The 24,305-nt window shown below is 35.7% G+C and overlaps 1 protein-coding gene across 9 annotated transcripts in view; it reads right to left on the bottom strand.

Moving 5' to 3' along the window:
* Positions 1-17,125: 17,125 nt before the first annotated feature.
* The window catches only part of LOC149249523 (tRNA:m(4)X modification enzyme TRM13-like), a 306,935-nt gene continuing 299,755 nt past the window's right edge, over positions 17,126-24,305 (bottom strand). For 4 of the 9 annotated variants that reach the window (XM_089458728.1, XM_089458732.1, XM_089458730.1 and 1 more), the window contains one exon: positions 17,126-17,849. In XM_089458728.1, coding sequence (XP_089314854.1) covers positions 17,630-17,849 — 220 coding nt within the window. In that variant the 3' untranslated portion in view covers positions 17,126-17,629. Of the gene's footprint in view, positions 18,029-24,305 lie in introns of all 9 variants that reach the window. The other 5 variants (XR_016266777.1, XR_016266776.1, XM_089458734.1 and 2 more) reach the window with 2 other exon arrangements.

Raw genomic sequence — 24,305 nt, 5'->3', positions numbered from 1 at the left:
TTGTTGCCTCTACCAGTTTCACAATCCCAAACCGTAATAGAGTGGAAGAGAACGCTCTCTTAAAAAAGATTATCAAAACCAATAGTCTCATTTATATTCCAGTCCAAGTTCAAGTCCGTAATGAATGGATAAATGTAGATGCATTCATCGACACTGGAGGTTCTAATAATTTGGCCCGACCCTCCTTGTTTAAATCTCTTTGGAAGCCACTCCAAAACATTCTAGTGTCTGAAACAATTGGAGGATCTGTTCAGTTAACACATTATGTGGATAACATTCCTTTGAAAGTTGGGGGGAGTATTGTTAAAATTTCTGCTATTCAGCATTTTGATCCATCTGCAAGTTTAATGCTTGGCATGCCTTTTATCAACTCTGTGCTCCCAGTCACTATCAGCGAAGATAAGCTGATAATCAATTTAAAAAAGAAGGCTATTGTTGTGCCTAGATTATCTATAGCAAATTCTGAGGCAAGAAATGAGAATAGCCAAAAGAAAGTTGGCGCACGCAAACCTCTTAAGGACTCCAATAATTGGCAAGAAGTTTTACAAATATATGAGAACAGAATGGAGTTAAAAAATAAACAAAAGGCCTGCATTGACCCAAAATGGTCCGCTGAGCAGATTGCTATGCATAATAGATTGTTGGAAAGTTGTTCAAATAATCCCCAGCAATTTTGGACAGTAGAGAGTCCAAAACAAGAGATAGTGACTCTACACGACAATGGAGTCAAAGGAAAATTAATCCCATGCACCCCCGCAGATGAACAAGAAATCAAGAGACAAATAAGTGAGCTGCTTAGTATGAACCTTATTGAACCAAGCATGTCTCATTACTCTTGTTCAACGTTTCTGGTTAGAAATCATTCAGAAATAGTTAGAGGTAAGCCTAGAATGGTAATCAATTATAAACCTTTGAATGCCATAACTCAGGGTTTTCATTACCCGTTACCAAGACCAGAAACTATCATGCAGAAAATTCAAAATAGCAAAGTATTCAGTAAGTTTGATATGAAATATGGATACTACCAAATACAGATCCAAGAAGAGGATAGACACAAAACTACCTTCACATGCCCTGTAGGTTTCTATCAGTGGAAGGTGGTTCCATTTGGCCTAAAAAATGCCCCTGCATTCTTCCAAAGAAGAATGGATTTTATTTTTGGAAAATATGATTTTATTGTAACATATATTGATGATATTCTTGTACATAGTCCAGATCTTGAAACACATTTCAAGCATTTAGAGATTTTTCTAACTGAAGTTCAAAAGCATGGTATAGTCCTTTCTGAGAAGAAAATGGTTTTATTTCAAGACAGTATAGATTTTTTGGGGATCAATGTCATTAATGGAAAAATTCAAATGCAACCCCATATTCTTACTAAACTGTCTCAGTTTCCAGATGAATTAAAAGACACTAAAACAATTCAGAGATTTTTAGGTGTCTTGAATTATGTGCACAGATATATTCCTAGATTGTCAGAGAAGACAACCCCGATTAGAAAACATCTTCGAGAAGGATGGTCAGCAGAAGCCACTGCAGTAGTTAAAGAGCTCAAATCAGAATGTCAGCAACTTCCAAAGCTACAACCACCAGGTGATGGCCTTCTGATTTTACAAACCGATGCTTTTGATAATTTCTAGGCTGCAATCCTTTTTGAGAAAAAGAAGAATGAAGAAGGAAAGGAAGAAGAAACGCTTTGTGCATATGCATTAGGTGAATTCTCTCCTAGTCAAAAGAATTATTATATTGTTGAAAAAAAAACTTTAGCAATATTTAATGGGATACAGAAATCTGAATTATATCTGGCACCAGCGAAGTTTCTTATAAGGACTGACTCTATGAACTTCAAATATTTCTTATCTGCCAAAATTTCACGACAGCTTGCTAGAGGAAGATTGCTCTCATGGAAGATTTGGTTTCAACAATTTGATTTTGATGTTGAATGGATACCTAGAAATTCTAATTTCTTAGCAGATTCCTTAACTAGAAATATGAATAAAGCTTTTGTCACAGCCCCAAGAAGTTTCTTTTTAATACCAGGAAAGGGACCCCAAGATGATAATATCATTTTCAACACTTTGTAGATAGATTCAGACTCCTTGAAAGTCATGCAAATCATTTGACAGAAGAAATCAAGAAAGTTGTGGGTCTGCGACTGAGGAGAAATCAGTGGATTCGAAGATGCCAAGCATGGCAATCTAAAAATGTCGGCATATCTTTAGGCCTAGATGCTGATTTGGTAAAGGTATACCCTTTGCCCAATATGAAGGTAAAGATCTATTTTAAAAGTTTATCAGATATGTGGTCTTCTCAATTCACTGAAAATATGATTTGGATCCTAAAAGCATTAAATTATTATCAGCTGATTGGAGGAATAGACTTTGCATTAAGCATATATACAGGAGCCCAAATGCTAGATTTAGAAGTTATTCCAATCAAAGCAGACTTGGAAAAATATCTTTTGTCACTAAGAATTCTGATATTTTTGAGGAACTTGAAGCATCCTTTTTACAGAGAAATGATGAAAACTATGCCCCCAATGACACTTTCCCTCAATATGAAATTTTTGAAAATTTTGCCGATTGGGAGATTAAAGGAGGATTTTGCAGAAAAAGGCCATCTACTAGGACATCCCAATGCGTCCAAAGAACTCTACAATACCTAAGGACTTTCTCATCTCCTTGGGACTATCAGAGTTTACGTTTAAGAGAAGAAATTTCTCCAAATCCTTTCTCGCAGGTTTTCTGTCATGAGATAATAGGAGAAATCAAGACCAGTAATAATACAGAAAGAATTAAACAACTGGCTCTTTGGTTCAAAGAATTTGGGATGTTGAAGCTAGCTGAGAAAATACAAGTATTGCAGCGATTGGACAAACTTCAAGGCGAACCAAAAGTTTTACGCTTTATGATTAATCAAACAGCGTTAATTACAATTAGTATTATTTCAGGAAACTAGAATAATAATGCGGTTCATCTTATCAGTTTACTGCTGTCAAACAAAATCTGCACTTGAGTAATTTTTGAAATGGGATGGCAATCAAAAACACTCATTAATGAAAACTATAGATTATGGGTGCAACATGCAATTGAAACTTCCACTAACATGTTCTAGATATTCACGTGGGAGCTTCTAGATGGTATTGAGTTGGCAGTTCAACCTTCCCCTTCATTCCGAAAAGTTTTTAAAGATTCCTTTCTAGATATTGATGTCAGTCCCTTGCCATTTCTCAACAAGTGGGAAAAACAAGAAGTGATGTTTACCCCACAACAATAGAATCTCAATCAAATAAAAGTAAATTCGGACCAAGGACAAACATCAAAAGCAGCAAACGACAACGAAACAGTACCAGCGGATGCTAAAGGAAAAGGTAAAGCTGAATAATCTACTTTTCAAGACATATATGTCGATGCACAAGATCTGCATGATTTTAGTTGGGACAACGAATACTCGAAGATGATGGAATATGACTACCTCAAGATGCTTGAACGAAATGCTTTATAACGACACTTGTCCTCTAATGACAATTATGATTTTGACCGGAGTCCGAAAGGATACTGGTAGAATTATTGTATCTAATGTAGAAGCATCTAAACCTAGCCATCAATGTGATAAAGTGGTCACATGTTGTGGCTAATGAAATTATTATATTGGAAAGGTTGAGTAGACACCGTCGGTGAAATAAAATACCGACAGGACCCTCAATTATTTCCTCTTTATGTCATATCTTAGATAGGTTTAGATGCTCTAAGGTAGCTATAAAAGAACGATCAATAGAAGGAAGCACACAAGGTTGGACGGAGTGCTTCTTGATCTTGATCTTGTATTGTAATCTTTCAAGCTTTGTATGTTTTATCTTTGAATTAATATCGAAGCCTACTGGGCCGTCTATCTGAGGACAGTTTCTGATATCCGAAAGAACCTGGAACTGTAAGGCGAAGGCGTTTGAAGACCCGTGGAGAGAGGTCATAGTTGCGCGCACATGTTCCGTTGAGGAGAAGAAACTCTTGTTTCAAATATGCTGTTCAGTAATTTCAAAGTTGATCTCGAAGTAAGTCTTACTCTGCTAAGTCTCTATTTTTATATATTCTCTTATTGGGCTAAGACTTTTCATTCAAAGTAATAACTATTCACGTGAGACCAGTGATTCAAGCAAGATGGGCGATAAGGGCCATATTTTATGATCTTGCCTTCTTCTTGAGAGTCATGGATTCTAAAGATATACTCCTTAGAGAGAGAAATTATTCACTATTCCTAATTCTTAGATAAACCGTTCATTTTTACTTCAAGCAATTAAGCATTCTCCTTCCTTCATGTGAGCATCCCCATTCTTTCTTTCGAGTAAGTTAGTATTTTCTCTTTCTGAAAGGTAGCGTTCCTTCTTTTCTATTGCTTCTCTAGAGCTGGGCTATAAGGTTAAGGAGGTGAGAATCAGAGCTACATAAATATCTTCTTGTTGGTTTAAAAGATTCCATTCTTTGAGGTATTAGTAACTTATTGGGTAAGAGGAAGGGAAGTTGGTAAGTAAGTAAGCAAGGGTCTTGTTTCATTTTATTGTCTACTTGATCCTTTTTTCATTTTCGTATTTATTATGCTTGAAGGAAGGGTACGTTCCACAATTAAGACTTAAAAGAGAAGATTTTATCGTGTAATATTGCATTGTAAGGTGGAAAATCATATTGACATTGTAAGATTGCATCAATCGTAAGATAAAAGGGTTCATTTAAATGAACTTCCATTTATAAGCATTCATTTATAAGTATTCTATAAGCATTCTATGATCAACATTCAATGGAGGGGATGACTTCAATATATTTTCTATTGAATGGAACTTATTGGCCAAGGATGGATAGCACTTACAAAGCTGCGGTAGGTAGTGAGAAATGCATGCTAAAAAGAAGGGCAATTGAGACACTTTTCAAGATTGGGTATATCCGCTCCTCGAACCCAACTTGTATGATTTGATTGGTTACGTTCTTCTCAAATCCAACTCTTATGATTTAATTGGTTATGTTCTCCTCGGGCCCAATCCCTTATTGATTTAATAGAGAAGAAAGAACTGGATTTAAACATTATCTCGATCTAATTACTTTCATATTTCAATAGTGAGACAAAAACAACCAACTCCCATTTTAGAAGACCAAGATTTTAAGTACGAGACCCTCTTGATAGGCACCCACTTGATCAGTACTCATGGGAGCGTGGGATAATGACTTACAAAACTCTTTTCTTTCTTGCTTGAAAAGCCGAAGCGCAAGTCATAGAGCATATGAGATCGTATGATGGATGAGAAAAAGGACAGCAAGATGAGTAAAGGGTGGGATGGAAGTGGCGCTAAAATGACATGAAATTGGCCATTTGGATGGTTTTCAATATTCACCCAAGCTCCCTTGCTCAACCTTCATATTCAGTATTCACTTTGAAGTTCAACGTGAGGAGCATCCATGGGCGTAAAAGAAGGGAAGACCCAATTGCACCTACCTATTATGGACATTAGTTATCAAATGGATGGGGTTACTAAACAAAAATATTGGTTGATTTGCCTCACATAGATTTGAATTGATCACGCGTGCTTCCACCAATCCTTTTTTGAAGTTCTCATGTATTAGCACCAATCCTCAGTAACCAATCTTCATTTTAAGGATGACGTATACCTTCACCAATATCCCCTTCATAGTCTTCATAGTCAAGAGGAGTGGAGACTCATAAATTACTTATTTACTAATTGACTTGCCTCAAGATAATACCTATAAAAATCTAGGGGCCATAAGGCAGGACTCTAAGGCACATACTCAGGTAGGCTAGAAGACTCAGGGGAGACAGGGTGAGGTGAGATTAAGCCGGGCGAGATAGACTCAGGCAGAGCTAGGTGAGGTAGATTCAGATGAGGCAGGCTCAAGTGGACAAGAGCAGGTCGAAATAAATAGCGAGGGTTAGTTTAGGAGGACCTTACCTCGATTTAGTTATTCCCTTGATTCATGAGGAGTTATTCGCCTCACATGTTTCAAGTAATTGTGTACTTTCACCAAAATGCTTCACGTAGTTGAGGGAAGGACTTATTTATTGCTTGTCTCTTGATCGTTTTTATACCAATCTATAATATACAAAGTTGGGGAGTTGTAAGGAAAGGAAAATGTGGATTCGAAAGCGTGATCAAATAATATCGTATACAAAGATATATCTCATTATATACCATATTCTTCATTCTCACCTGAATGAGTGAAACAAGCATGGGCATTAATCTACTTGTTTGATGATGTATTCCAGGTAATCTAATTAGATGCAAAGGGATAACCCTTCACTAACTACGGGTGGGAAAGGTATCTATGCCATGGAGAAGGAGAAAAAACTGGCCTCGCCTTATAGTAATAATACTGGCTTGGCCCTCATATAGAAGCCCGGGGTTGGGTCAGGGCGAGAGCTTCGGGTTCGAATGTTGCGTTGGTTCAATAGCTATATAGATGAATGAGAAAATTCATTTGTGATGCAACCAACATCAGATATGTTCAGGCAACAAGCACCTATAGCAAGTATCAAGGTGTCGGGTTATTATATAGAAAGTGACCCTACCCTACCTAAATGGGCTATGGAATCCCTATAGTAATTGGCCTAGTAAATAGATATGGAATCGATAAGGGATATATATGGTTGGACAGGAACCGGCATGCCAAACGCCCTATTATGATTTCAATGGGTTCCCGTTGGGGAAGAGGCAAAACCCCTACGGGCAACAGAATGAAAAAGGAAGTTCAATAGTTATTCTATCTCGTTTTAAGTAAGGGCTCTATTATAAGTTGTTGAATAAATGCTTAAGCTCTTCATGAGGCGGTGAGATATGACTTGACCCATTAATCAGTGAAGCTTGAATTTCCACCTATCCGAACACTCGACCAACTTGATGGTGGTTCTTGACCTCACCTTACGGAACTGAAGTTACTCAATTTGATGGAAGATAATCTATTAGTTACAATCACCTTAGGATGGATGCAATCATTTAGTTTGACGTTGAGCGCCTCCTTTATACTGCCATAATGTTTGGTGAGACCAGGACAAATAGAGCCAAGGATAGAAAAGAGATAGAACCTTTCACACTGGTTAAGTTTTTCAGTTTCCTTCAAGCAGGTCAGGTTATGCCAGTTTGAAGTGCACCCATTACCCCAGCTACATATACAACTAATCCATTTTTGAAGAGTCTCCTTTCTTTCTATAGTCCATGGTCGAGAAAATGGAAAGGATATTTACCCCATCCAATATAGAAGAAAATGCTTACACGTTAGTTAGTTGATTCAACATCTTTTTAAAATGGCAATAAAAGCCAATAAAAGCAAATTTTTTTTGGTGCAAAAAACATCCTGAAAACGAGAAGTGTTGATGTTGAAATAATATTTTTTTTTTTCCCGGGTAAATTTTCATCATTTTTTAGCAATGGTGTTAAAGATAAAATATCATGACTCTGAAAAAACCTTAAAATTCCAACAATTTTTAGGCATGGCATTAAAGATAAAATATCATGCCTCTAAAAAGCCTTAAAATTTCAACTATAATTGTTTTTAGCTACAACAGTAAAAATAAAATATAGTGACTCAAAAACACCTTAAAATTTTGACAATTTTTCAACAATGGAATTGAAACCAAATATCACAACTACAAAAAACCTTAAGTTTTCATTATATCTCAACCATGGCATTATAGAAAAATTATATAACTAAAAAAAACTTTAAAAATGAACACAAACAGTCATTATACGAAGAGTAATTTCTTTTTTAAATGCTAAAAGTATAGTTATTTTAAGATCTTAGCCTAAGACAACTTGACACATTGCAACGAAAATTTAAAAATCAACCATCAAATTGACACACAGTATAGGCGAACTCAACCTATTGTAATGAAATCTTAAAAATCAACCATGAAATTGACACACTATGGGGGCAAACCTAATCCATTATAACGAAAACTTTAAAATCAATTATCAAATTGACACATAATGGGTCCAGTTGTTAGTCGAGGATCAGCACGGACCTGCATAAAAAAACATTTTAAAAAAATAGATAAATAAATAAAAATGAAAAATACAAAACAAAACAAAAAAATAAAAGATTGAAAAAAAATTAAAAGTAAAACAAAAACATTTTTTTTTTAAATAATAAGTAATAAATAAAAATATATATTAAAAAAAAGACAATAAAAATAAAACATATAAAATATATATATACAAAATATTGGAAAAATCACAAAGTAGTTTTAAGAGTCGACGTAACCACTTACTACAGTTTATCATGGAGAATATATATATATATATATATATATATATATAATAAAGTTAAAAATAAATAAATAAAAAATTTAAAACATATATTAAAAAACCATTAAAATAAAATTAAACCAAAAGAATCATTAAAAAAAAAAAAAAAAAATTAAAAGTAACCAAAAAACACAATTAGCCATCGGCCAACTAGGGATTGGAGGTCCACCACAAAGCTATCAAAGCGGGCTTCAAGAATCGGCTCTCCGCTAGCCAAGGGTCATAGGTCCCACGAAGAGGCCTTGAGGCCCGCTTCATAGGTCGGCTCCACAGGCCGCAGCCAGCAAGGGGCCACAAGGCCAATGGAATCGACCAAAATGACCCTCTGCTGCTTCACAGGCCAACTCCACAGGCCGCGGCCAGCAAGGGACCACAAGGCCAATGGAGTCTACCTCAATGCCCCTACGCCAACTTGGGGCCAAAGGGCCAATTTTTTCTTTTTCTTTTTCTTTTTTTTTTTTTTCTCTTGATGTTTTTTTCAATTTCTTTTAATGTTTTAAAAAAAAATTAATGTTCTTTTATTTTTATTTATATTTTTTTAATTTAATTTTGTTTTTTTTTTTTTTTTTTCAAATTTTATTGGTTTTTTTTTCTTATTTTTACTTAATGAATTATATTTTTTTGAAAGAAAAAACTTTAAATGTTATTATCTTTACATATAAAATTCATAAAAATTTCATAAAATTTCTTCTTATTCCAACTTTTTTATTCATTTTTTCATACAAATAATTTATTTAACATGTTTTTTTGGGAAAATGTATGGAAATACATATTTTTTAATTATAACTTTAAGAAAAATGTATATTTTGTGTTGAATGTTTAAAATTAATATTTTTTAGAATATTTTGGGTAGAAGGATTAATTAACAACATATAAATATATAAAAAACCTTAATTTCAAAATATTATTTTTATTATTATTTTTTTTAACTTTGCAAAAAAAAAAAAAAAAATCATTTAAAAAAATATTGCAAAGAAAAACAAAAAATACAAGTTTGGAAAACTCTTAAAAAACAAACATCTTAGGACGGATAATAAGAAGAGGAATAAGACAACTTGAAAAGTGGTTAAATAATCAACATTTAAAAAAATTATGGATCCTTGGGACATTAAAAAAATTGTGTTAAAACTATGTTTTAAAAAAGAGTTTAATGCTACTTTCAAAATCCACATAAAAATCACCAACATTTTAAAAAAATTATCCATACATAATATATCAAATAAATTTAAAGTGTCAAAAATAAGCCCCCCCAAAAAAGAAGTTGATGTTGCATCAAAACTTTTCAAAATTAACATGAAAATCGCTAACACTTAAAAATATATGCATACTTAATACATAAGAAAATTTAAAGTGTCAAAAATATACTCGAAAAAAAAAGAAAAGAAAAAGAGGATGTATTTTGAATCACACTTTTCAAAATTTAGATGATTTTTTGCAACTCTAAAAAAGTGAGAACTTTGTACAATACCCGTTTTATAGGTAACTATATTACATGTGGAGCACACCCCTTTTGGAACCATCTTTCACGTGATTGCTAGCCACTTAGAGGGGGTATTTTCTTAGCATATGTGTAAACACTCCACTTGGGTGCATTCTCTCTTTCTTGCCCAGTCTGTGTGGATGTTTCTCTAAACCTCTGGAAGGTTACACCTCATTAACCCCTTGTTTCTCACACATGAGAAGGCACTCTTGGTTTTATCCATGGTATGAGGTGGGCTCTCATGATTCTCTCAGCGGTTTGAGCTTACACATGGTTTTGACCACCTGTTCTAAGAGCCTAAAGCAAGTTTTACTCATTGTATGATTTTCTCAGTGGTTTGAGCTTACACATCATTTTGACCCCTTGTTCTAAGAGCCTAAAGTAAGTTTTACTCATTGTATCGAGAACATTCATGGTATTAAACTCATGGTTTCTGCTTAAACACTTGGTATTCTATTAATACATGGTATTATATGTATGGTTTAGGGAGAACCTCATCAATATAAGGAGAGTGCATCCCTCATTTTTCTTTGTTGGAAATTAATTAGAAACACTAGCATGCCTTACAAAGTTTTGTGTGAATCTTGTTCTTTATCTTGAGCGTTGAGAAATCTAGGGCATCAGTAATTAGGAGATTTATCTTCTTGATAATTGCTTGTGATATACTTTTACTTTTTGGATTATGATCTTCTCTTCATTATGTTATTATTGTTTTCTTTTCAACAAGACAATTACCAAATAAACAATAGAAGACAAGAGACACAGTATGTAGGCTAGTCACCCTGGGCCAAAACCTCTCACTCTTTGAGAAGAAAACCTAATCAGAAATTCTTCTAATAGATCTTCAATTGATGAATACCAATACCATGACAAAGACCCTTGACACTAGAATCCTCCCAATACCAAGTCACCAACGTCCTTGATGCTCTTCCTCTTCCCTTTCTCAGCTTCCTTCTCGAACTGCTCTTCTCGGCTTCCTAGAGAATCTCGGTCTCTTAAGTCAACCCTATTCTAGAAACCCTAGAACAATATTTGCTCCTTGATTAATCTCTTCAAGAGAGAGAGACCTATAACACTTCTACTCGGCTTCCTCTTGCAAAATCCTTTACCCAAACAAGGTCACCTCAATGCAGCAGCAAGTTCTTTGACCTTCTCTATATGCCTTCAAATATGCAATCTTCGCACGTGGCAGAGTATACAAGCCCAAATCAGACTTCCCAAAAGCATCCCTTCCTTCGTTATCCTTCCTTTGTTCCTCGCTTCTCTTTTCTAGTCCTTCTTCACACTTATGATTGTAGGCTCTTCTTCACCGAATTGCTTGCCTCCAAATGAGGCTGAGCGCTGCTATATATACACGTTGTCTCATGTCCTTTAGGCTGACATGATTACTTGAGGGAGAATCGACATGATCTTCTAGGTTTTTTTATTCGTTGTTGGCCGACTTGAAAAGGGCTAGTGACAAGGTCTTGGAGGATGACTTTACATAGACAAGTGTGACTCTTTACGTGTAACATTGTTAAAATTGGCAACTACGACCAAACTCCATCTGGGTCATTTTATTTATGGCAGCTGATATTTTTCGTGGATCCCTCTCATCGAGAAGTGTAGAATTGATCTAAAAATCATCCGATTCTGATAAGTATTCATGGAGTTATGAATTTATTTGCATTATAAGACAATTCGTCAACGTCGGCCAGCAACCAAATAAACCCCACATGTGCTCAACATTTTAGTATAAATAGAGGTGGCCTTCAAGTCATTTCAACACACTTGGGATCTCTTCCTCTCTCTACTTGTCTTTGGGTTTTAGTAGGAGGAGAGATCCTAAGGAATAACGCTGCCCTGATCCAGAGGGCAGAAAGTCGGCACTGTAGGAAAAACCGGAACTGCCAGAAAAGTTGGAACTGCCAGAACTGCTGGAAACGCCAGAACAGCCGAAAAAGCCAAAACCGTCGAAACTACGAGAATTGCCAGAACTGACAGAAAAGCTAGAACTGCCGGAAAAGTTGGAACTGCCGGAAAAGCTGGAACTACCGGAAAAGCTGGAACTGCTGGAAAAGCCAGAAAAGCTGGAATTGCTGGAAAAGCTAGAAATGCTGAAAAATCCAGAACTGCTGGAAAAGCCGAAAAAGTCGAAACTATCAGAACTGCCAGAAACTACGGGAACATCCAGAACTACTAGAATAGTTGGAGCATCTGTCTCCGAAGGAGAGCAGTGTGCAAGGGACAACTAACTAACATTGGGACAGTTGTATGGTACTTAGTAGCAAATACACCAAACACACAATGTTACAGCTAGCATGCAAGGGACAACTAGCATGCAACAGCGAGCATGCTAAGGACAACAAGCATGTTAGGGACAACAAGCAAGCAAGGTGCAACCAACACGTAGGTTAGGATGGCAACATGGTGCAACAATGGCACATAATGCAGTACAGTGATGGGTACAACGATGATTAATGAAGCGTGATGAGATGTAGCATAGTGATGATGGGTGCAGCATGTTGCAGCACAATGAAGTGCAGCATGATGATGAAATGTAGCTCAACGATAGGTGAAGGAGTCACTTTGGAGAATCAGTTGAAGCAACATGTCTTCAACTGATCTCATGTATCATCTTCTTAGAGATGATCTATGCTCTTATCTAGATAAGTCAAAGTTTTGACTTCTATTGTAAACATACTATCTCTCTCTCTCTCTATACTAAACTATTGAAGAACATATACGAAGAATTGATCAAGGGTTTCCCCACATTGGGGTTTTACCCTGGCTAGCGCCACATCTTGTGTCCTCTTGTCTTGGCTTGTCTTCTGTGGTTTATGTTTATGTTCTATCTGCAGTTTACTTTAATGCTAATGTGACTGCTAATCTGAAAAAGATATGGAGCTAACTGTGAAAATTGAAATAAATTTCTCTGAGCATAGAACATACCTAAAATTAACAAACATGAATTCATTACATGACAATGACTCTTTTATTCTTTTATGACTAGATGACAAAATTCATAAAGGCCCTCAATAGGAGCCTTGACTCAAAAATAAAATCTCTTGCTCATGAAACCCATGATGCAAGCATTACAATAATTTTATTTTCCTTTTTTTCATCTCTTTACATAAAAATACAATTACATGCCATTATGAAGACCGAACCTAGTTACACTTTTCAACATTGAGCATATGTTCTAGTGCTACAAGGAGGATATCTTGACATTACAAGTTCTAAGAAGAAAAAGAGGTACTTCAACTTAAGCAAATGCATGAGAGGTAATGGTTTTCCTATTTCATGTCTTTTGTCATATTATAGGTTTAAATCATTGATTAAGGCATAGAATTTTTTAGGGTTCTATCTTTTTACTTTGTGCAAGTTAGAATATTAGTTATAGTACTTAGGTTAAGTCTATCTTATATTAGTCTTCTTTAGAAATCTTGTAATGTATTAAGTCTTTAAACTTGAAAACCATTAGCAATCTTTCATGGTGCTAATGATTTCAAGTGTTGGAATATGCAAGAATGTCACTCAGGTTTTGATCAAGTGGCCTCATTTCCCACATGGAATAAATCATAAGGCACTGATCTTCCTTGCTTTTTCCGGCCATCTCATTCAAGATTTTCCCTTTAAATTTTTGCTTACAGGCAATCTAGGGATTATTTGCTATATCTTAGATGTATGTTGCAAATTCTTTTTCAAGTTTAATGGCTAATTATCTTTACAATCTCGCATAAACGTGATCAAAAGTGCAAGTCATTTATATCATCATGTTAATCTACTAACATTTTCCAGGCTAGCTAGTCGACTCCAATTAGCATCTATCTATGAATAAACTTAGATCTTTGATTTGGAAATCTCTCTCAGATAGATTCAAATGATAGCATCCAATAAGTATCCGTAAGATAAGCTAAAACTATTCGTTCAAGTCTATCTCCTTCGCATAAAGTGCTTGAATAATCATTGATTGAGTATTTTAACACTCATCTGTTTGATCGTTTGGCTTGATCTTTGGTATAATCACTTACATAAATCAAAACGATGGCTTAACCAAGCTGATGACTTGGTATATTTACTGAGTTTCATCGTTTGGTTAAGGATTTCAAAAATTTGATTTAGCACTCAATTCAGGAATCTTGGACAGATCTGCAATCTAAGGTTTAAATTTATTTCAATCCTTTGATCTAGGTTGCAATTCTTCGACTTATCTAGGCCATCAAACTTTCCAAAGTATGTTTGTGGCAAATCAGTTTTTTTTTGGCTTATATCTGCAATTGGTTTGCTGAAATCTCCATAAGATTTAAAGAAATACATTTAGTTAAGGATTTGTTTGGATTTAATGTGATTTCTCATACTCCAATAGTTCGTTGCTAAATAATTAATATGAGTGAAATTATGCGAGTGAAGGGCAAATGACTTCCATTTTCTTGAAGTTATACCAATAGCCTAAACAGTTTTCAGAAGTAAAACCAAGGGTTAAACTTTCAGGATTTAATAGTTTTGGAATGTTGCTAAGTTTTCTTTGGTTTTGATGGCATGATGGTAATCCAGCGTTGACAGATCAGGGATCATTACACGACAAAGCTTAAATTCTGATCTGGACCCACAATAGCATGTTCCACATTGCAACGCCTCACCTTATTCATAATCCAAATGCTATTAAATAGTGGATCGATGCTAAAAACTCTGGAACGACGTGCAAGAGAAAACTGAACAAATCAAATTCTTTTTTGGGCTGTATGCCTACTGTTAAGAGGTTAAAGGACTGGTAATGATAAATTGTTGCAGCATGCACTATTATGACTTCTAATCCAATAAAACCAAGTTTAACGGATTTTATTGGAACCTCAACAACTCATTCCTCTGATTGAATTATCTGTGCATTATCATCCCTGCAATGTGGAGTGTAATTGAATGTGCTAAGGTTTAAATCTTTCATGATGAATGTTGCTGGTACATCTGGCTTAAATTTAACACAAATTAAAGCTTAGTCATTCAACACTAAATTTTTATGGTTGAATACTAAACAGCATTGTGCTTTCACACTTGCATATGAATGAAAAATATACACAAGCATCTAACTTAGTCTGGAACACAATGGCAGAGTACACTGGCAATGTCTTAGTTGATCCTTTGAAAGTCTGGAAAATATTTGGTATTTTATTGTGGTGATGATTCACAACAGAGTTTATGGTCTATTTAAATTACTCATTGGCAATAAACTTGGAAATCTAATTTTCAATAAGCACTTATTATAGACAGCTGTCAGTGTTGACCTTTGGCATCTCACGAGTAATTACTGTTGAAAAACGAAAAATCTGGTCAAATAAGACATTCTCACATGCATGGGTTTCATGGTTTGGAATCTGGATTCACTCTTGTTTCAGCATATTTGCAATATAACTTGATAAATTAGTCAGAACTATTGACACAAACACTTCATTTTACAGCATTTGCTTTGGTTAAGTTATCACTTATCTATCCATTATGGTTAATGGCTGGTGATTACACATTCTGTGGAATAATGTGGAATATACACTTTGAACTGATCAACCAAAACCATCTTTGCACTCTTTGCATCAAAATTTTACAATAACTTTAAGGTACAAAATTGGTTTCTTGAATTAACTTTAATAATAAATCCAGTGAATTTAAACTTGCACTTCCACTTTCATACGAACTAGCTAGAATGACCATAGGGATTCTCCCCTAGACTTAGATAGCTTCTTCAATAAGTCTGAAGCATGGGGCAAGGTCACTGAGGTGACAGTGGGTGGCTTGCTTGATAATTCTTCTAGGCTCTCCCATTGAGGCTAAGACTTTTCATCCTAGGCAAGAGTTTGAACCTATGTTGCACAGGTTCGCGAACCCAGGGGTGGGGTTCTCGAACCCATCCTAGGTTCTCGTCCCCAAGTACTGGATTCGGGTATGGGTGCTTCTGAGAAGAACCCATAAGAACCGGGTTCTTCTATGAAGAACTGAATTCTCCATTAAAAAAATTTGGATTCTTTTGTCTTGACGGGTACGGAGAACCTTGATGATGGGTACTTGGAACCTCAAAATCGGGTTCTTTGGGGTTCATTTTAGTTTTTATTTGTAATTTTTTAATCAATTTAATGGGCTTCCCCTAATATTTCAGGCTAGTTCTTCATCTTGCGAGAGGAATTGGAGTACTTATGCTTTTATCCATTCGGTAAAAAGAAATAGGTTGAGCTCAAAGAAGGCAGAGAACTTAGTGTCCATTCATAGCACACTTTGTTTCATATATCAAAAAGACCCTGGGTACAAGGAGGGTCCTTTCAAGAGATGGGACCAATATACAGATGATGTTATGTGTGTGGACGAGGAGATACAACCAGATGACCTTATTAAGCTACCTCCAGTTGCTATGGATGAGCAAGAGCCTCAAGATGAGAGTGATTCCTAAATGGAAAGCATGCAAACTGAAGATCTGAGTGATGCTGATGACATGGCTTGAGGAAGCCATTGTTCACTATTAGCTATTTTTATTTTAGTGTTTTAAAATTTCCTTGTTCTTGTTTCGAGATGCCTTAAGGCAAATTTTGAATGTAGTATGACAATGGACATATATCATGATTCTAATTAATATGTAAACTCCAATATATCATTGAATGTTAAATGTTTAATGATGTGCATATTTAAATATATAAATTTTAAATCATAAATATTTTAGTTTTCTTGTTTAAAGTTGAAAAATATACAAATTTATATATATTATAATTTAAGAAATATAATATTTATATATTATGTATATAAAATTATAAATTATAATATACCCCTGACGAACCCACACACCCTGTTTCCAAAAATGACATACCCGTCCCGATCTCCGTACCCGTACCCGTACCCAAACCCACGTTTCCTGGCAACATAGGTTTGAACAGTAACACAATCAACGTGTTGTATTCAAGAATCAAAACCTTTCCAAGAAATCTCATAAAGTGCATCAATACAGCTTTCTTTTGGCTCAGAGGAGGAAAACTAATGTGTTGAGGCTTAAAACATTGACTGTTTCTACAAACAGACTGCTCAGAAAGCCAGATTGCTCAAAAAGCCATAAATAATAATAACAAAATCTCAACTTCAATGACCCTGAAGGTCAGATGTAGACAAATAAAAGCATCTCTGTATACAGTGTTTTTTATGTTTTTAAATCTCAGGACTGAGTGGTAAGAACGCATGACAATAACTGCACCCAAGCTTCACATGAACGAAAGTATGCTGACAGGGAGTGGTTTTGAAAAGTACATTAAACTGAGATCTTATAACTACTTAGAAAGCAATTTGGAAGACAAGTCACATAACTGTGTCTTCCCATTTCCGAAAGAAACAATTCAAACACTCAAGTTAGAACTGCATTAGGGAAAATATTAGTAATTGCAAGTTGCAACACAACAATCAATCCATCAGGTAAGAATATTTCCTATTCTACAGAGTAAACTTACTATCTTCTTTGCTGAAGTCAGCTCTCTGCAGCATGTATTTTTTTTTATAAAATGCTGCCTTAAAATAACAAGAATACGAGTTTCTCTTGGGATATAAACTTCTCTATACAACCTACACAATTTTAAGGGTGGACCATAATAAATTCTGCTAGTGCCTTATGACAATTTGAAAATAACAACTTTGGCAGATGTTCAATCAGATCAATAAATCATCCACCTCAAATGATTGTGAAGTATCCCCATGGACCATTCGAGTGTGCATAAAGACCAATTTAATGAACAAATGGCCAATACAGTTAACAACAGCATGAAAAATGGAAACTCCAGATTGCTTGCCACAAAGGTAACCACCAAATATGTGGTGTTTACAACTCAACCATAAGTGATTCAAGTTCTTTAACCATTGCTTGCAAGAAGTAACCTGTTTTCTGGAGATACTTTGGCTGGAACATAGTTTACTAGTTTAGCATTTAGTCCCAGCTCTCTCAACCATATGAGCCTGCCAGTATCAAGAAGTTCTTTGCATTTCAAGCCTAGTACTGCCCTTTCAGCTGGCTTCAAGCATCTAATAATATTTCCAACATCATGAACATTAGCAGCATCTACAGTGGTATTGCTGCACAAGTGAAATGAAGTAAGATTTTACAGCACAGAAGTTGCTCCAATGCTAAAAGAAACATTCACACAGTAAATAATGCAGATTTAAATATCATCCTCTGCACTTTTGGTTCTATCCAGAGAAGAGAATCACAAGACCATTTTGTCTCAATCAAAAATGAAGGATGTTAAGAGAACCTGCAGGTCGAGATTAACAAATCCAACAATAGAGGAAGTTAAATTTTAAGTTGATCGAATACAAAAATGCTCAAGAAAAACTTGAAAACAGATTGCTCCTGATCACAAAATAAAAGGGACCTTGAAGCCTAAATAATTATTTAGGTGGTGAAATGTTTTCTCATCTCCCAATTCCTCTGAGTAAACATAGTTAGCATTATTGACACAAGCAGTTACAGTTTTTATAAATCTAACATGGACATGAAGACTCACTGTTGTTTAAGGTACATTCATTTGTTCAAGCAATAACAGTATACCTACCTGATAGCAGTCTAGCATATGGACGCTAATTAAACATTGCTGACAGCCATGCAAGTCCAAGATCCATCTTAAACACGGATCTAACATGAGCCGAGAGGGATCCAATTTCTTCACGTGCAAAATTTTTTATGAGCCCACATTATTTAAATGTTTTATATGGTTATTTTATTTTATTTTTTATTTCTTTAGATTTTTTTTTTTAATTTTATTTTAGCCTACATGAGCAAAATTTCAACTTCGATGACGGATTAAGCCTCTCGGCTCAATAATCAGTAATGCCAATGAGATGGTCTGCAGTCGTCATTTTAACCTCAAATTCACTGCTTGATATACATCAGCAGGTCTGATTTGACATTGGAATGAAGCATCCTTGAAGTATTTTTTAACTGATCAAAGATTAAAGTGGATGATATCATAGGTGAAATTCTAATTACGAAAAGAACTGTACGTTGAGAATGGTTCAACCCTCACATTTGGATATGGTCAACTCATATGGTGTCAGTAATGCATTGGGTAAAACATTAATGTATACTTTTCTCATATAATACTAGGTTATGGTTAAGGCAACCTAGTCAACTTATATGTGGATCTATAACCACTCTTGGAGAGGACACCCTACCTCTTGAGTTGAGTACAAATACACACTCGAGTCATTTGTAAATCATCATCTAGTGATCTTCTTGATCATTCTTTAGCCTCGGTGCTTCATTCTTTATAACAAATATTATGCCTGTGCAAAATTATATCTTTGGTGTTCACTCGTGCTTGAGCAATTTTCTCTCTGTTGTGCATGGTTTTACTTCTCTATAGCATACTTATTGGTTGTTACTTTCTCTCACTAGAGTTTCACTCCATTGGTTGAGTTATCTTCAAGCCTTTGTCGCCTTAGTGTTGCTTTTAAGTTTTTCCCTGTTTATTGCAGGATTTTGGGTTTGTTTTGGTTCCATTCAATTCCCCTGTTGTCACTTGTGAATCTCAAAATGGTATCAGAGCACCTGCAAACATCCGACCCTTTTGACTGCTAGTTAGGTTTTCTTCTTGACTATCAATTGGAGTGATCAGAAATTGCAGCAGAAGATTATGCCCAATTGATGGAGAATTGGGATTTTTACATAGTCACTGTCTCAGCTGAAGTTGGGCACCTTATTTAGGGCTCTTTTAAGCCCAATTTTCATGCTATTTTTAGAGATCTTATCCATAGATTGGAGAGCCTGGCATTAGGGTTTAGCTGCTGATTTATTTCAGCCATCTTTTCTTAAGCTGATCCATGGCTATGGGTTGGTTACATCACTATTTTGTAACTGCCAAACAAAGCTTAAGAAAAGAGATTTTCTTAAGGACTACCGAACTAGGGTTTCCAGATCTGATTTTGGCAATTAAGGACTACCGAACTAGGGTTTCGGAGATTTTTGGTCGAGTGGCATCACCCTAAGGACTACCGAACTAGGGTTTCCAGATCTGATTTTTTCAGCACTCATATGGAGATCTTTGTTTAGTTGAATTGCCCTAAAAGCTGTGGAATGAAGGTTTCGAAATCTGATTTTTTCAGCTACTGATTCAAAAAATTTAGCTAGTGGCATTGCCCTAAAGGCTTCAGAACTAGGTTTTCAAAATCTGACTTTTTCAGCCACTGCTCTGAACATTTTTGGCTAATGGCATTGGCCCAAGGGCTGCAGAACTAGGATTTTCAGATCTGGTTTTTTCAACAGTTGATCTGGATTTTTTTTGGCTAGTGGCATTGCTGTAAGGGCTGCAGAACTAGGGTTTCAAGATCATCTCCTTTTTGGGTTTTAAATTCCTCTCTAACCCAGTGCTATCCTTCGTGTTCATTCTTGTAGCAGAACTTTTCTCTCTGTGCTACGGTCTTAAGCTAAGGCTTGTGCCATCCTAGTGCAAATTCCATACAATGCAAAATTTTGGTAATATAATTGAGGTGACTTTTTGCATACCTATTTGCATCATCTTTGAACATAATGCATTGTAAGTGGATATTTTCCCTAGTAAATGGGCCTGCTTGTTTTCGGGCCAATCAGATTAGGAATAACTTATATGCAATCATTCTCATAAGGAAGAATTTGTCTCCAAGTCCCACATGGTTTGTCTTCAACAAATTGCAGAACATGCAAGAGTAACAGGTTGCAACAGTGATCTTTTTGGCAATAGTACTCAAACAGTTTACAATGAACATGAGGTTGTGCACTCTGCATACGGATTTGATCTATTGTACAACTTGAGTGGGACTAATGGTTAACAACATGTGTTTCCTCATAAGAGATCACAAGTTCTAATCCAGAGGGGGGGGTGAATTTGTACACCTCCATAGACTTTAGCAGTAGAATCGCTGCAAGGAGGTGGGCCCCCTCTCAAGCTGCAAGCAAGGGGGTCTCATACACCAATTTGGTGTCTAGCTTGGCCGTGGCCTTAAAAATTGATAATGATTGATGATGAATAAACCCTCAATCAAATTATGGATTCACCGATTTCGCATTTCAGGGTTTTCAAATCCTGTACAGAAGCCCATATTCCAGTTTATTTTCTATATGATCCTTCCCGTAGAAATGCTCTTTGGTGGAGTTTCTATTCGCAATCTGCTAGGATCATTTCAATTTTCCACTACTACTAACTGAGGATTTTTTTTACGGATAATTCTCAGCCTACTACAATGGATCTTTCTCTATCACAAATTGATATACCTCCTCTTTTTGATGTACTTTCTACGGAGACTTCCTCTATATCATTGTTGAACATGAAGGATGCTTTTAATGGTGCATTTTTGGTGATGCACTTTTCCCACTATGCCTTACTTGTTCTAGGATGTGATGATATCATTATTTACCCAACGAAATTTGGAGACATTCTTTATGTTCCAGAAATTTGTGCTTTTACAATGGATGATTTCGTTTATTGTAATGCAAGCCCTAATTCCCAACTATTGGTTCTTGGTGATATCTGTGGGCTGTGTTGCATGGGTACCCGCACCCAGGGGTGGGGTTCTCGAACCCGTCCCGAGTTCCCGCACCCAAGTACCGGATTCAGGTACGGGTTCTTCCCAGACGAACCCAGAAGAACCGGGTTCTTCCATGAAGACCCAGGTTCTTCAAAAAAAAAATTGGGTTCTTTTCCTTTAACGGGTTCTTGGGTTCTTGGGTTCTTCGGGTGCTTGGGTTCTTGGGTTCTTCGGGTTCTTCAGGTTCTTCGTGTGCTTGGGTTCTTGGGTTCTTCGGGTTCTTCGGGTTGGGTTCTTTGGGTTCTTCGGGTTCTTTGGGTTCTTCATAAAAAAACTATATTAAAAATTTAATTTTCAAATAATTTTTTTTATTGAAATTTAAAAAATGATAGGCCATAGAATATAGAATATATGCCATAAACGAATGATACCATTTTTGGAGTCATTGATGGTCATTGGTCTGAATTGTCCTTCAGAGATGGTTGTAAGGTCTTCTGAATGTTTCTCAAGGAAATTTTTTGCCATCACTTCCAAAGATTACAGTTTCCAAAGACTGTCTTTGTTCACATGCCTTAGCATTGCTCTGTGGGCATGACGTGCTGCTCAAGGGTAATGAATCATTGTAAAAATTTATCAAAAGTGATAAGTTTTTCAAAACTTATGAGCGACACAGTATTCTGAAATCATATATGATTATGATATCTCAATATTATAAAAGGAACATTATGGGTGTACAATCCCACAAGCAGAATATCATATCATATTAGCTGTAGCTTTGTGGAAATATTTAATAAGGTGATGACCATAGTTGGAAAAAAAAGGGTAGCTGTTTGCACATTCATGAGTCCCTTCCTACAGCAGGAGACTCTTATGATCAGTCTCTCCATTAGTCTTATGCTATAAATTTATAAAAACAATTTCAAAACTTATGCCCAAGGTTTGTTAGAGTCTCAATGTAAATTATGAATCTCCTGTCTTTGTGGATCTTCAATGCCTTTAATATTATATGGCATCGAAACCGGAACTGGAAAAGAGACTTCTTACTCTGTAATTTGAGCCTGCAGATTCTTGTAAATCAATTTGGAATGAATTTATGAAACATTCATTCCTGAGCCAAATAAGTTAATAACCATCAAATTATAAACTGTAAATGCACACATACAGGTTCAAACATTTTCCGTCAAATAGAAAGTAGGATTGAGACCAGCCATACGCTGTAATCAGCTGATGCTGTTAAATGGCAAAGGGCTATTTTGGAAAATGGCTAAATTAAGTATCAAAATCTGCCAATTTCTCACAGCATTCTGATAACATCATGTTAAGATTAAAACTAGGAAAATATGCCTAAATGAATAAGCGTGTTTTGTGGAAGGGTAAGGCTGCCACTGTTTTAACTTTTTGGGATTGCTTTACCACAGAGCACACCATGCATGGGGCAGGTGGATGATTAGACATCAAGAAAAGTCTAGACCACTATCAGGTTGAGAAGAATCTCCTATGAAAAAATTGTGTTTTTATATGGGAGAGACTAAACATGTTTAAATGATTATCATTAAAGCTTTCTTGTTTAAAGTTGAAAAAATATACAAATTCAAATTTCATATATACTATTAATTATAAATTTATAATTTATAAAATATAATTATTAAAATTTAATATTATTATATTACCTGACGAACCCATGCACCCTGTTTCCAAAAATGCCGTCCCCGTCCCCGTCCCCGTCCCCGCACCCACGTTTCCTGGCAACATAGTCTGTGGGCCTATGACCACTTATTTTAGTGGGGAAGTCATGTACTTCTTAACCTTCCTTTATGTGGCTTTTACTCACAAGTCTATGGGATCTATCCCACTATTTGTTATAGATGATTCCGTGAATAACTCCAATATTTCAAATCTTTCTTCTATGCCTTTGCCAAAGGCCATCTTCACCAACCCTTACTAGTGTGTGAGATCTTAAATATGGTACTAGGTTATGGTAGAAATCTTAATTATGGTGATAGGTTATAGTTAAGGAAACTTAGTTAGCTAATATGTGTTGGAAAAGTAACTAGGTTTGGTATTCATATTTGTCCTTGTACTTGTATGAATTTGTATTTTTATGTAAAAGAAGAAAAGAGTTTTATTTAAGCATGGGTTTCACACTAAAGTCTAGGTTAAGCATGTTCTTCACATGCTTATAGGTTTTGATTAAGTCAAAGAATTAATTTTGAGTCAAAGTCCATTTGGACTCTTTGTAAGAAAAAGGAAAAAGATTTTTTTGTTTAGTCAAAAAAGACTCAAATTGACATCCAAAAGACCAAGTCAGCCCTCTAGATGGTTAAGTCAGCTATCTCAAAGGGATGTGTCTATTTGTATGTGGGAAAAACTATTTATAGGCAGGAATCCTCCATCAAAACAAAAGTAAGTTCGGTGATATCTCTGTGGAAATATATGCAAGTTCTGTGACAAGTTCATGTTAAGTTCTGATGTAATATGCGAGTTTTCAGTGGCAAGGATGTTGAAGAATGAAGGGCACTGGTGTTTGTTAGGATTCTTCATTACTTCATAACAATTTGTGATGCACTTTTACAGTTATCTTAGCATGATCTTCTTCTTATTATTATAGTGTGTGTTTCATCAAACTGCTATCAAAATAAAAAAGACAAGAACACAAACGTTGGCTCTTTGCCAAGGCCAAAACCTCTCTCTCTTAGAGAAGAAAACCGTTCGGTAAGAAGTTTCTCTTATTGAAGCTTCTTATTGACTAATGCCAAACCCTAGACCCTTGACTAGGATGTCCTCTAAGCACAAGTCAAGTCCTTCCTCTTTTCTGCACTATGTTCCCCGACACATAGACTTCCTTCTTCCGGAACTTTTCTCCCCAGCACTTCGTCCCTTTTCTTTGTTGCTTTGTCTAGAGATAGACCTTGGTTATGTTAGCTTCTTGATGAGATATCCTTCTTTCTTTCTTCTAGATGTTTTTTCACTTAAGGAGACATCCTTCTCTTGATCCAACAAGATTCTTCTTGATATAGGTCTGCAAACTTG

The sequence above is a fragment of the Pinus tabuliformis genome, chromosome 7 (assembly GCF_031772625.1).
Source record: "Pinus tabuliformis cultivar Carrire ecotype Pingquan chromosome 7, CPIR1, whole genome shotgun sequence".
Lineage (NCBI taxonomy): Eukaryota > Viridiplantae > Streptophyta > Pinopsida > Pinales > Pinaceae > Pinus > Pinus tabuliformis.
This window is presented reverse-complemented; position numbering and strand designations above follow the sequence as displayed.